At 49.7% G+C, this 13,785-nt stretch overlaps 5 protein-coding genes; 1 reads left to right on the top strand and 4 right to left on the bottom strand.

Moving 5' to 3' along the window:
* Positions 1 to 36: 36 nt before the first annotated feature.
* RCC_09676 (probable Norsolorinic acid reductase) lies at positions 37 to 1,631 on the bottom strand (the record flags this gene model as incomplete). XM_023774916.1 has 7 exons in its annotated part: positions 37 to 81; positions 133 to 369; positions 418 to 579; positions 635 to 741; positions 791 to 969; positions 1,029 to 1,343; positions 1,402 to 1,631. The coding sequence occupies 7 exons, from the start codon at positions 1,629 to 1,631 to the stop codon at positions 37 to 39; spliced, it is 1,275 nt and encodes a 424-aa protein (XP_023630684.1).
* A 1,506-nt stretch (positions 1,632 to 3,137) lies between these two features.
* Positions 3,138 to 3,774, bottom strand: RCC_09675 (uncharacterized protein; the record flags this gene model as incomplete). 2 transcript variants are annotated; one of them, XM_023774914.1, is made up of 3 exons in its annotated part: positions 3,138 to 3,292; positions 3,390 to 3,518; positions 3,606 to 3,774. In XM_023774914.1, the coding sequence occupies 3 exons, from the start codon at positions 3,772 to 3,774 to the stop codon at positions 3,138 to 3,140; spliced, it is 453 nt and encodes a 150-aa protein (XP_023630682.1). The 2 variants fall into 2 exon arrangements, with proteins under 2 accessions (XP_023630682.1, XP_023630683.1); XM_023774915.1 differs by having other exon boundaries at positions 3,266 to 3,292; positions 3,355 to 3,518.
* Positions 3,775 to 4,374: 600 nt separating this feature from the next.
* On the bottom strand, positions 4,375 to 5,833 carry RCC_09673 (related to NAM9-mitochondrial ribosomal protein, small subunit; the record flags this gene model as incomplete). XM_023774913.1 has 2 exons in its annotated part: positions 4,375 to 5,739; positions 5,795 to 5,833. 2 exons carry the CDS (start codon positions 5,831 to 5,833, stop codon positions 4,375 to 4,377), a joined length of 1,404 nt encoding a protein of 467 aa, XP_023630681.1.
* A 531-nt stretch (positions 5,834 to 6,364) lies between these two features.
* Positions 6,365 to 7,786, top strand: RCC_09672 (uncharacterized protein; the record flags this gene model as incomplete). XM_023774912.1 has 2 exons in its annotated part: positions 6,365 to 7,086; positions 7,138 to 7,786. 2 exons carry the CDS (start codon positions 6,365 to 6,367, stop codon positions 7,784 to 7,786), a joined length of 1,371 nt encoding a protein of 456 aa, XP_023630680.1.
* A 570-nt stretch (positions 7,787 to 8,356) lies between these two features.
* On the bottom strand, positions 8,357 to 11,259 carry RCC_09671 (probable glycogen phosphorylase; the record flags this gene model as incomplete). XM_023774911.1 has 6 exons in its annotated part: positions 8,357 to 8,781; positions 8,832 to 10,577; positions 10,633 to 10,710; positions 10,756 to 10,859; positions 10,910 to 11,007; positions 11,059 to 11,259. 6 exons carry the CDS (start codon positions 11,257 to 11,259, stop codon positions 8,357 to 8,359), a joined length of 2,652 nt encoding a protein of 883 aa, XP_023630679.1.
* Between the last annotated feature and the right edge of the window lie 2,526 nt (positions 11,260 to 13,785).

Below are 13,785 nucleotides of genomic sequence, written 5' to 3'. Positions count from 1 at the left end.
TAATCCATTCGCCACATTTCACTCCACATGCTGCAATCAACCCAGCTTGAGTGTCTTCTCACCTTGCCTAGGTTCGATGACCTGATAGACTGTCAGCACTCTGTCGCCGAGAGAAGCACAATAACAACTCACCTGCGGCTTGGGCTGAGATTCCAGCGGTGTGTTGGTGATGACCAATGGCATATCCATCGTGGTATATCTAGTGCGGTACGGCTTGCCTGGAAATAAGAAGCTGGTCGGAAATCCAACATCAAAGTCTTCACTATCCTCGATGTCGTCAATCTCCTGCTGTGTAAGTTCAATACCAAGAGCCTCGATATTGCCCTTCAAGTGTTCGATCTTCCTGCCGCCGACGATTGGGAAGACATACTACCGGGGATTAGCTCTTGACTTTACGTCCTCCAGACTGCAACATACCGGCGCCTTGTGCCTCACATACGCGAGAGCAATGGAGGTGATGGCGGTATTCTTCTTCTTGGCTATTTCATCCAGTTTCGCGGCCATTTTGCGAACCTTTTCACTCTGAGGGGCCATTTTGCGACCATCGCGATTCGCATCGTTGTACTCCTCGGCGGATTTCTGATAGGAATGTCAGGCTCTGTCGGATGAAATAGACCATCCAATTTGTACTCACGAGCTGTCCACGACCCAGAGCGCCCCATGGCGCGATACCCATATTTTCCGCCTCAATCATGGGTAGAATCTCTCGCTCAAAATCGCGGAAAGCCGCCGACCAGTGCCCTATCAAGACAATCAGCTGTGTTTCAAACCCTCCGGAATGCTTGCTTACCTTGGTACACGCTGAACTGCGTCAGGCCATGGAATCGAGCGTAGTCGTTGCACTTGACAACGACCCACGCAGGTGTATCACTGATTCCCAAGTACAAGACTTTGCCAGCCATGATTAGTTGGTGCAGGGAATTCATCAACTCTGGAATGCTGGTCGTATAGTCCCACCAGTGGACGTATCTGGAAGGGTAGAGAACGTCAGAAAACCCCCCGGATCTCAAGAATCGAGAAAAACGAACAGGAGATCAATATAGTCCGTCTGCAGCTTCTTCAAGCTCGCGTTGACAGAAAGTCTCAAAGACTTGCTATGGTTGCCCTGGAAATTGGACTTGATCTTCTCCGTGGCATCAGAGATCGTCCTGTAACCCGTGGTATACTTCGTGGCAAGGACCATCTCATCACGATTCTGGTTCTTCTGCATCCACTCTCCAATCCAAGTCTCACTCTCTTCTCCTTGATAGTTGTTCGCGGTATCCACAAAGTTACCACCGTTCTGATAAAAGAAATCGAGCATTGCGAAGCTGGTCTCCTTGTTACACTCTCCCAAAAAGTCCCTAACACGATATTAGCAACATTCAGGACCATAGGTCGCTAGGACTGTTTTCTACATACTTCCACGCATCTCCAAAGTTCATAGCACCTAGACATAGCGGAGAAACGCGAACGCCGGCTGTTGGGGAAAGAATACGGTGGTATCCCAACAGGGACTTTGGCTTGGGAGCTGGTGGAAACAACGACATCTGGAAGGGTTTCTTGGTCGACAAGTAGTGGGTGACGAATGGTATGAAATTGAAGAAAGCAGTAAGCTGGCGATTCAATGTAGCTTTAAGTACCATGCCCATGATGGTCTACCTTGTGCATAAAGTCCGATAATGCCGATGTGTTACTGACGTTATATTTCTCCGCTTTTATCTCCGTTTGGGGTATCAATAGTTGACAAACCGTTGTAAGGCAAGGCACGGAGTGAATTCATTTCATGCTTTTGCACAAATAATTTTGTGCCTATCCAGTTCCAGACCCGATTAATGTCGTATCAGTACCTAGGTATAATGATTTCTCATCAAAGATGTCATGTGGTTTCCATAGTCGATCCCGCAAGAACTGTATCATCGCTCACATCCTGGCCGTCAACTATAGCATCGCCCAGCTCCTTCACCATGCCTGCAGCTTCGGAAATGGCGACCTCTCCAACTCCCAATCCACAGTCGCWCCGGTGGTCTTGATCGCAAGTCGGAAATTGTCTGATTGCAAGAGTGAGGACGGTGGTATCCAGATCGACGCGGGAACCTGTGGCATCGTCTAGGCCGTACAGCAACAACGGGCCCCGAAGATACATGGCCGTTTGATCATTGGTGAGATAAGCCACGCACTTGTTAGGCAGCGTCTCACCGGGGTTAGCAAAGGAGCCGCACCAACGAAGGCTTACGCTACCCTGGCTGGGCTCCGCTTCCTGTTYGAAAGAAGTTGCAGCTGTCGAAGTAGACGAAGTGTCTGACCACTCATCGAAAAACATCGGGTCTGGCTCCTCTAACCCCGTCGGATCGGCTCTGGCATCTTCCCACCCCATCTCCTCCCTATCGTAATAGCCATGCTCAAAGATCGAAGACATCTCCTTTTGCTCTCCTTGCTCACCGTCTGAAAAGGTCTCTTCAACCTCCTCTCCATCGTTCGATGAGYCTGCATCAGTCTGTGTCGGTATCCAAACAAAGTACGGTTTCTCAGCATCTCCAGGAAACGAGATGGCCCGGCAGAACCATTCCCCTGGGCGCTCCTGAAAGTCGGCGTAGGTTTTGCAAAGCAGCTTATGAAAGCGCTGGTCCGCGATCTGATGCTCATGAGAGCAGTATCTCATGTTCTTGCACTCTGTGCAGATTTCGTTGGCTGATGCACCACAGTAACCGCATTCGTGCTTCTCGTTCACATCCACTGCCTGTCCCCCGTCTGTCGACATCTTCTGATCTTGTTCGATACCAGACGGAGACCTTCAGTTGGATGTCGTATGTTGGATGTTCGTACCGGTTTTGATGTCGTGGTAAGCTGTTGCTCAATGTTAATATTCGAAAGCAACTGTGAAGAGGCTGAGATTGTATTAGTCTGTCAACACCTTCTCCACAAGATGAACACGAATCATCACTATGTGTGCCGCGGCGACATCATAAAGCAACATGTGAAGGCGCGTAAATAGTGTTGAAGCCAGCGTGAAGGTGCTGTGAATTGCACGTGAGGTCGGTCACCATGCTTGAGGTCTTCCTTTGCCGAAGGTACCGTGAAAGTGAACCGTTATGGTCGCGTAACTGAGGTCTTCAGATATCTTTTCTTTGCCCGGGACTGCTAGGCACCCCGTTCTGCTAAGGAAACAAATTGGGTGCTCTGATAGCCAAAACATGATACAGTTGCCATTTGCCATTTCGGCGTCTCCACCTGAGTCTGACAATCGTGTGCCGTATTATGTATTGAGGTCTTCCACATGCTTGTATCAGTACAAACACTTCGGCATGCGCACCTGATAAGCCAGTTATTGTCAGAACGTTCACCTTCGGAGATGTATAAATGATGGGGACTAGCCTGTTGAGGATGTCTCCTGCCTTTGAACGACTTACCGTGCTCGTTAAGATCTACCAGAACATTCAAAATCTGGGGATCGTAATGCGGATCGGCCTTGTTGACCTTTCTAAACATGTCTACCATTTGCTCCCATGTCGCCGAAGCCGGGAAGTTGTCGACATCGGCTGTGATGCAGATATCTATCAGCATGCCATGAGACGCCCACCTTTGGACGTCTGGCGTACAAATCCTCGTTCTGGAAGATTACTCACACTTGAAGCAGTCCGCAATATGATCCTCCAACCAAGGGGGAGTTTGGGAGGCCGGGACAACGAGGAAGACGATTCGTGAGAGGTATTCAAGTTCGACGGCTGGCGGCATTTTCCCATTCGGAGCAGGCGAGAACGCATTGGTCTCCGGTATATCCATCGAGTGTGCCATTTTGCAGTTCGTGGGATGGATGGTGCTGATGTGGTGTTCGTTCTGACAGTGGTGGTGGTCTTAACTAGTGCTCTCCGCAACGCCAAGATCATGAACTGCTCTCACAAGCAAAAGCAGGCCACCCTGCTAGTCTCAGGTTCCGGGGACACCCGTTATCCAATGTTGCTGTTCTGGAAGGGATCCAGGATTGTAATGTCAGCTCCGAGAGGGGTTATCCCTGTGAGTGTGCCATCCTGGAAGGGCTACAAGAAAACCTTCCATGGCTTGACGGCAACGAGAACGGCAGCTTGTCCGGCGTGACAAGTCTCGAGGGACCCTCTGGCGGACAGACCAGTACGGGATTAGCAAGTGCACCAATGTTGTGCATAAAAGAATTTGAAGGTAAAAGGCTGCCACAAAGCGTCCGGTGGCTTGGAACATGATGGCGAGAAGAAGAACGCAGAAGCTGTTCGGACTTCCACGCACGGACCGTCGAGCTGGGATACTGCTAACAATTCGCCTAAATTTCCCGTTTCACATCGTGCGATTGTGAGGCGAGTCCCGAACTATACTTTGTCAATACTCTACAGCGATGCATTCAGTATACAAATACAACCAGTGTCATCTTCTCCTCAAGTACCAGTTGAATCCCAACGCCATAGTCTCTGCCGAGAACGGTGTGGGAACTTCGGCCAACCCGGGCCTCGCGACGGGATGCCGTAGGTACACCGCCGAGCAGATGTTCTGATTGACTTCGAGATACCTTGGAATGAAAGCAAAGGCACTCATGAACTCTCGCGGCTCCCACGGTGTAGCATAGGGTTTGCTGACATCTACTGGGTTTGCGCGAGCGCGCTCCAACGCCGCATGGAGGAGTTCGGCGTCTTTTCGTGCGCGGTAAGCGTCCGTCTTGGCTGCTTCCTGCATTTGTGGGTTGGATGAAGCCCCCTCTGCAACTTCTGCAGTAGGCTTCTCRTCTGAAGGGAGGGAGTCTTGCGGGACCTTGGTGAGAATCTCAGCCAGGGCGGTCTCAAGTCCCTCAAGGGTAGATTCGGTCTCGGCGACGTCTGTCTTCTTCAGAGTGTTGAAGACGGTCTTGACTTGTCGAGCGAAGCTTCGTAGCTCTTCCTTTCGCTTGCCGGATAAGTCGCGTTTGGAGTCGCCAAGAATGGTCTTTGCACGCTTCACCAGCGCTTTGAGATCCTTGCTGTACTTCGACCGTTGTTCCTCTGCTGTGGTTTCCTCAGCATGAGACTCGATTGTCAGAGCACCCATATCACTGTCCAAGTCGTCTTCCATTGCGAAATCGTCGTCTTGTGACTTCCCGTGCGACTGCTCGACCGCCTTTCCTTCCTCACGCGCCTGGCGCTTCTCATACGCCCTCTGCACATCCAAAATAGATCGATTGCTCGTCTTCTTCATTTTCCGCGCTCCTGTACCAAACAGAACCCGATCAGGATCTACCGAGAACATGTCGCCTGGATTTAATTGGTATCCAGGGTAGATCATCTTCTTTCCATTGACTCTGACGAATCCATGTACGACAAATTGCCGTGCTTGCCGTGTTGAGCTTGCAAAAAGGGCGCGGAATATGGATGTGTCTAATCGCCTTTCCAGCGGGTGGAACGTCATGTGCATGTAAGGAGTCTTTTCAATCTTCTTCACACCAGCGCCGCGGTCCCGTCCCCTCCGCCCATCTGGTCCCAGATCCGCACGTGGGTTCTTCTCCACACCCATTCCTCTTCCCTTGGACATCTCGCTGCCGTCCTCCTTGGCCAGATATCGATGATCCATGGGCACAACAGCCGGAAGTCTTCGATCAAACATGCGCGTCCATGTGCCTTCCCGGACATCTGGATTGTGATATGAGCGCAGCATGCTCTTTGCGGCCCATTTCTGCTGGAAGAAGGTCTTGTTGGCGGCCGGGGGCGTCGTCACGCGTGTGAGGTTGTAGAGATTCCATTTCGACCAATCTTGACGGAGTTTCTGCGTAATTCATCAGTGAGGGAGGGTATGGAGAGGGATGAATGGCAATGCTTACAGGCCGCTTCAGCGCGTGCAAGCGCTTTGTGCGAGGCATGCTGTGATGAGATGGACGATGGATTGTCTCTACAAAGTCACAATCGCCATCGGACTTTCGCGCGTTTGGCCCGAGTCCCAGTAGTTTTAAAATATAGAGTAGGAAGAGGGCGACCCGCCAAAAAGTCAAGCGCCCTGTCGAGCCGCGAGACAACGTCCAGCATCCAAAGTGATCCAAGTCACTTTACTTACCATGTGTCTCTCATATTCACAAGCAAATGCATTCGCGCCTTCCCCGCCCTCTCGGAACTTCCAATCACATGTGCATATATATATAAAGCGTGCAGTGCAGTGAACGATCTCGACCGCATTGATCGATAAGTTTTCGCGCTATTGTCGCAACCCCACTATTTTTTCTTACTGTTCGACCTTACTTTACCCTTCGAACTGGTGACAGCTGCGACTCACCAACCTCTTACTCACCACACTTGCCGCGGTGACTACTCTCGACTTTCTTGACTCACCCTTCTRGCTACATCAATCACCACAATTTCTTCGCAGCAGCGGCACTCAACAACCAGCAAAGCACATCATGGCCGAAGCTTCCGCCGAGGCGCACACCGCTCCTGTCACCGACAGCAAGCCGGAGTCCAATGGCGCAGAGAAGAGCAATGGCGGCGACGAAAAGGTAAGCAATGGCGAGGCGAAGAGAGTGCACGATGAGGACAACCCCGAGCGTTATGATAGCCGCGACAAGAGAGATCGTGGTGGTGGTGACCGCCGGGACGATCGCGGCGGTGGTCGCGATGGAGGACGGGGTAGGGGACGTGGTCGCGGCAACGGACGTGGTCGTGGACGTGGGTTCGGTGCACGTGGTGGTGGATCGCGCGGTAATTATCACAAGAAGGACAACGTACGCACCGATTTCGGTCGCAAGGAAGAGAGCAGCGACCAGACCGAGATTCGTCGCCAGGTTGAGTTCTACTTCTCCGAGTCCAACCTCCCGATTGACAAGTTCCTGCTTGAGGAGACTGGTGGACCCGAGAACAAGCCATTTCCGCTCAAGACTCTGCATACCTTCAAGCGCATGCGCCACTTCCAGCCATTCAGCGCTGTCGTGGAGGCTGTCAAGGGCAGTGACTTTCTCGAGGTCAACGACCAGGATGAGGTGTACCGCAAGGAACCGCTTGATAGCAAGTTCACCACCGATGTGAAGAAGAACGCGGAGCYACTCACCTCTGTCAGCATGAACCGCAGCATCTATGCCAAGGGCTTCGGCGAGGAGACACGCACGACTGTGTTTGATATCGAGGAGTATGTTGTTGCAAATCCCCATCTTTGAGAAGTTGTATTGACTCTTGTTAGATTCTTCTCTCCATACGGTACCCGCGGCGTGCGTCTTCGTCGCGAGGAGGATGGTACTTTCAAAGGATCCGTCTTTGTGGAGTTTGTCGATGCAGACTCTGCCAAGCAATTCCTCGACATGGAGGAGAAGCCCAAGTTCAACGACAAGGAACTGGAAGTCATGAGCAAGCAGGCATACGTCGAAGGCAAAAACCAAGCCATTTTGGAGGGCACCGTCAAGCCCAAGTCTCCAACTCGCTATGGAGGCAACCGCCACAACAACCATGGTAACGGCAATCGTGGGCGTCGTGGCTCATTCCAGGGCAAGCGTAAGCGCGAGAACGACGACGAGGATGACGGGGACAAAGACAACTGGCGCAGCCGCCGCGACAAGTTCCAGCGTGGTGGAGGTCGTGGACGGGATCGTAGCGACAGCCGGTCTCTCTCTCGCTCTCGCTCTCGCTCTCGCCGCTCTCGCTCTACCTCTCGCATGCCTTATCAGGCACCAAAGAAGGAAGAAGGCGTCGAGGAGAAGAAAGAAGACGCCAAGATGGAGGATGCTGCTGAGTCGAAGAAGGAGAATGTCTCTGCTGAGATCAAGGCAGACATCAAGGTCGACGAGCCAACTTCCACCGACACGAAGAAGGGTGCCGAGGAGACCTCTGCTTAGAAGGTGGAAATTCCCGAGGTGAATCCTGTCAAAGCTGACGTGGAGGTCACGGTCAAGGAGGGTTCTCAAGACGAACTCGAGGAGGGTGAAATCGAGGAGGATCACGTTGACCATGCGAAGGTCAAATCAGCGAAGCTGGCAGAGCCTGAGGCTGCAAAGGCGAAGCTTATGGCTGAGATTGCTCAGCTTTCTTCTGAGGGTTGATTAGGTACGCTACATCACGGCGAAGGCGTTATCGGAGTTGAGAGAGATGACGGACAACTCGAAACGGACGGTTGAGGGTTTTACGACTGTCTTCTGTACACTATCTCACCACACAAAAGCAAACGATGATGAATGAGGTTCAGATTATTGAGGTTGAGATTGCCAGCGTACTCAATGGTTATGTGTCGATGGTGTTGTGATTCCAGACTTTGACAAAGTGAATACAGACACAATATCATCCGTCTGTCCTAGATTTGATGCAACGCCTACCTGTCCTGTATAGTCCTGTCATAACTCATACCTCCTCCACTGCCCACCCTGTGATCTCCAAATTACCTTTCCAATCTTTACTTTTTCACCGGCGAGCTATTTGGGGACAACAGGCTCCACGTTCCAGATTTCGGTAGCATACTCATCGATGCAACGATCACTGCTGAAGAAGCCCATCCTGCTCACACTCGTAATGGWCTTGGTGAGCCACTCCTCTTGATTCTTGTATGCCTCATCAATCAAAGCCTGGGTGTCAATGTATGACTTGAAGTCGTCCGAGACGAGGTAGTAGTCTCCATGGTCGACAATGGAGTTGACCAGAGCCGAGAATTGGCCTGCATCGCCAAAGGCACCTTCCTTGATGGTCTTGAAGACGCGCTCAAGCATGGGGTCAATGTTGAACTCGGAATAGAAGTGGGCGTGGCGAAGGTCCTCGACGTCCTCTGAGAGATTGCCGAAAAGGAAGATGTTGTCCTCACCGACTTCTCTTGTGATTTCGATGTTGGCTCCATCGCAGGTTCCTAAAATATGTCAGTGAATTATATCCCTCATTCTGGATGTGAACACGCACCAATAATGAGACCTCCGTTGAGGACAAACTTCATGTTGGATGTACCAGACGCCTCTGTACCCGCAGTCGAGATGTGCTCGGAAATATCACTGGCAGGTGTGATGATTTCTGCCTTGCTCACGTTGTAGTCCTCGAGGAAGACCACCTTGAGAAGGTCGCCAATATCCTTGTCGGCGTTGACAACCTTGCTGACGCTGTTGACCAAGTGAATGACAGTCTTTGCCATCCAGTACCCAGGAGCAGCCTTGCCACCGAAGATGCTGACCTTGGGCTGAACCTTCTTTCGCTCCTCAGGCGACATGGCCTTAATCTCCAGGTATCGATGAATGACACCAAAGATGTTGAGCTGTTGACGCTTGTACTCGTGTATACGCTTGACTTGGATGTCGAACAAGCTGGCCGGGTTGACAGAGATTCCGTTCGCTTCCTTGATGTACTTGGCGAGACGGAGCTTGTTGGCATACTTGATCTCTTGAAACTCCTTGCGGAACTGCTTGTCATCGACGTAGGCCTCGAGCTTGTGGAGAAGGGTGAGATCGCTCAGGAACTCGTAGCCTCCCAGCTTGCTGGCGATCAGCTCAGACAGACGCGGGTTCGCCTGGTGCAACCATCTTCTCGGTGTGATACCGTTGGTGACGTTTGTGAACTTGTCTGGACCGTAAATCTTGACAAAGTCCTTGAAGATGGTGGTCTTAATCAAGTCAGAGTGCAGCTCAGCGACACCATTGACCTTGTGACTGCCAATAACAGCCAGGTAAGCCATGCGGAYCAYCTTTGGTTGCGATTCCTCAATGATAGATACACGGCCAAGCATCTCGCGCTCCTTGGGGAAGTTGCGCTCGACGTATTGCAAGAAGTTCAYGTTGATGTCGTAGATGATCTGGAGGTGACGTGGGAGGAGGTGCTGAATGAGAGGAACAGACCACTTCTCAAGAGCCTCGGGGAGAACGGTGTGGTTGGTGTAGCCGAACGTCTTTTGAACAATGCTCCAGGCCTCGTCCCACTCCAGGCCCTCCTCATCGATGAGGATGCGCTGCAACTCGGGAATGGCAAGAGTTGGGTGAGTGTCGTTGAGCTGAATGGCGACCTGGTTGGGGAACTCCTTCCATGCCTTCTTCGACTTCTTGAAGCGACGGACAATATCAAAGAGGGAGGCTGCGCACCAGAAGTACTGCTGCTTCAAGCGTAGCTCCTTGCCACGCTCCAGGCTGTCGTTCGGGTACAGCACGGCGGAGATGGTCTCAGCACGCTGCTGATCCGCAACGGATGCTTCGTACTCGCCGGAGTTGAACTTGGTGAAGTCGAATTCGCCGTGAGAGGCCTTGCTGGACCACAGACGGAGGTTGTTGGTTGTCTTTGTGCCATATCCAGGAATGGGAGCATCGTATGCCACGGCAGTAACGATCTCGCCATTCTCCCACACACTGATTTGCTTGCCGCTATCATCGGTGTACTTTCTCACGTTTCCGTAGAACTGAATGTCAACCGTKACATCATGACGAGGGAACTCCCAAGGGTTGAAATCAAGCCAGTAGTCTGGAATCTCGACTTGGTATCCATCGATGATTTCCTGCTTGAAGATACCGTATCGGTAGCGGAGGGCGTAACCCCACGCGGGGTAGTTGAGGGTGGCGAGCGAATCGAGGAAGCAGGCCGCGAGACGTCCGAGACCACCGTTACCAAGTGCAGCATCACGTTCCTGAGAGATGAGGTCCTCCATGCGGAAACCCAAGTCTTGGACACCCTCTGTGTAGTGTTAGTTGCGCATTGATCGCGGTGGGGATTGAAATAAAATTCTTACCAACAGCAACATCCTTCATGCCAGTGTTCAACATGGCATTGTCGAGAGCTCGTCCCATGAGGAATTCGAGGGAGAGATCTGGACGGAATTAGAGAGGCAATGCATTGAAGACGTTGTACTTACAGTAGACACGCTTTGGATCAGCAAAGGTCTGATTCTGCTGCGTCTTATTCCATTCAATGACCAGACGGTCTCTGAATGCCAATGCTGTGCCAGAGTATGCAGCTCTTGGGGAGTGTTAGCTAGGATTGATGGGTCTTCATGGATTGCAACTCACGCCTCATCGCAGTTGAAAAGCGACCGTGCTAGAGATGTTTCCACATGGCGAACGACTTCTGTGTTGAATTCCTCCTTGGTCCTGAACTCGGATGCAGACTGAGGGCGGTTCTGTCAGCATTGAAATATTCTGGCGGATGATGTACTCACGTATTTCTTCCACGCAGCTCTCTGAGGTTCTGGGATGCTAGCCTCGACGCTCTTGATCTCTGCGGGGCCAAAGCCCGTTACTGTTCTCTTGTGTTTGGGTCTTGTAATGCCAGCAGGCCCAATGGGTCCGCTAAAGTCGGTAATGGGAGCTGACGTGCTGGGGCGACGCTCTCGTGCGGGAGCCTCAGCGTTGGAAGCCATGTTGGATGGATTAGACACGACGTGAGATGGGAGAGGTTGTTGTTGAGGAAAGGCAGCTCTCGTGCCACGGAAGGAGGAAAGAGAATGCAATAACGTGCTTGCTGAGCTCCGTTCCCGGCGTTACTATAAGGTTTCAAAGATACACCCGTGCTTGGTCGCATGTGATGCGGGGTAGGTGCGATCCGGGGCAAGCGGTGTGGGGAGATAATCCTGGCAGCAAATCCATTCCAACTTCGAACATGCAGTATAGAGTGGTGCATTGCTGCTGAGCGTTCCATATCGTTGAGACCGATGGAGTGTTGATGCGGTATGATCTCCGAAAGACGCATGCAGCCTGAGGCTATTCATCACCTTCACGCCTCCATTGCATGACCCCGTCAATGCGGCGTTGAAAGGCGGTGCTCCGTGCAGGTCTGCCCCACTTATATGCAGGCCTCGCCGCATTGAAATCCTTGGGTTCGAGTGAGACGCCAACAACTATTGTTTGGTAGTCCTGAGGCCTTGAATACTTCGGAGCATCTTTCGCTAAGATGAGCTATCTTAGCGAAAGATGATATAGTCGTTAGCGTCGTTTTCTAAATACCTCTAAGTAAGTATCTTTCGGTAAGATACGCATCTTAGTAAAAGATAGCCGAAAGATGCGTATCTTTCGAAAGCGAGCCTTCGTCGCCCTTCGCTCGCTTTTAGCCCTATAGTAATTAGCTTTCGTATATCTACGTTATTATAATTACCTTACTATTATAGATCCGCTAGAGCTGCTTAATATTAAGGATCTCGCGCTAGTATTGTTCTTATTTACTATTCTTTAGGCGCTACGTATTATTACTAGCGCTATTAAGCGTAAGCGTTATAGGCTATACGGACGAATTACTACTCTTATAGCTCCGGAGCTTAGTACGTAGTAGATAAACCTTATATTATTCGGACCGCTAGAGTATAGCTATACTACTACGCGGTTACGATAGCCTATCCTCCGAGAGCTAGTAGAGGTATTAGTAAGGGATTATAGCCTTATCGGCGGCTACTATATTAGACCTATAGAGTAGGTAGTTATATTCCTTAATATAGCCGCTTACCGTACTACTATAAATCGCCTCTACCTTCTATACTAGTACTTACTTCTAAGTTATCGACGAGCCTATATTAAGATAAGCCGGCTATTATATCTACTTTATCGTAACGTAGTAAGGTAACTATAGGCCGAGGATATAATATCGGCGCTAATATACGAGAACACTAAGTTATAGCTATACTTCTTAGATTACGTAGGTGCTCTTAACGGCTCGTACGTTCCTTTTAAGTCGCGGATAGTTCGTAACGCTAGAGCGTATTATAATCGTAAGGGAATAGTTACTTAGAACGTATTAATAGCGTATAATTTCTATAGAGCCGTTATATACGTACTACCTAGATATAAAGGATTAGCGAATAATAGTACTATTCTACGTACGGCTATAAAGAAGGGGATAAGGGTACCTCTAGAGAAATATTACCTTATAGACGGTAGCTATTCGAAGAACCCCTCGTACGTACTAGTACCCTRCTAGCGTATAAGATACTACCTTAGAGAGTAGTACGCTAGTAAGATAAAGCTAGAGAAGAAGGAAGAGCTATTTAATCTCCGCTATAGTTAGGCTCGTAATAAAATTAAGCGGTTATTCGGTATTAATAAGAAGCGCTAGCTAATCTTTTATAACGGACCGAATAAGGGCTAGAGCGTTCTATAGTAGTTACGGTTCGTTATAGCCGTATTAGCGCTCTATAACTTTATAAGGCGGTATCGTTAGATAGCGGACTTAGAGGATTTCGAGTAGTAGCCGAAGGATATCGATATTAGCTTCGTAGAGTAGAATATAGTTAAGAACGTAGCGGTAATAAATATAGAGTTTATAGCTATTTAAAGTAAGATAGCCGTATACCGTAATAAAGTAGCGACGAAGATATAGTAGGATTACTAAGTAAGGTAGTTAGCCGGTAAGCTATTCGATAATAATTAAGTAGTATTATTATAGGCTTCGAAATAAGGCTAGTCTCTATACGGTAGGCGCTAAGCCGAGTTTTAGTATAAGGAATAGACCGTTATCCCCCGCTAGATAGAGCTTAAATATATATTAATAGCTATCTAAGAGTACCTAGTAGTAATGTCTAAGTTTAATTAAAATGCTAAGAATACTATAAAGTTAGCGTTATATAATAATAGCTAAACTATAGTAGTATATATATATCTAATAACTACTACATTTTACTATAAAACATAGCTTAGATTATAGCCCTCGTACTAGAGGCATTTATTACGTTAAGAGCGTAAAATATAATAGTTATAAGATATATAAAAGATGTCGTAGTATATAGAACGCTAGCTAGTCGTCTAACTAGTAATAAAACTAATTCTTACTTGTTAATAGCATAGCGCCTACGCGCCTCTTAAGGCACGACTATACGTTACGTACGCGGCGCTCGCCGGTACGCTTAGTAGTCGTCTAACTTTACGTCTAGCTATAGCCGAAGCCTTAGTAATTCCTAATA

This window comes from Ramularia collo-cygni, assembly GCF_900074925.1.
Source record: "Ramularia collo-cygni strain URUG2 genome assembly, contig: RCC_scaffold18, whole genome shotgun sequence".
Classification (NCBI taxonomy): domain Eukaryota; kingdom Fungi; phylum Ascomycota; class Dothideomycetes; order Mycosphaerellales; family Mycosphaerellaceae; genus Ramularia; species Ramularia collo-cygni.
Note: the sequence above shows the minus strand (reverse complement) of the source record. Positions and strands in the feature narration are given on the sequence as shown.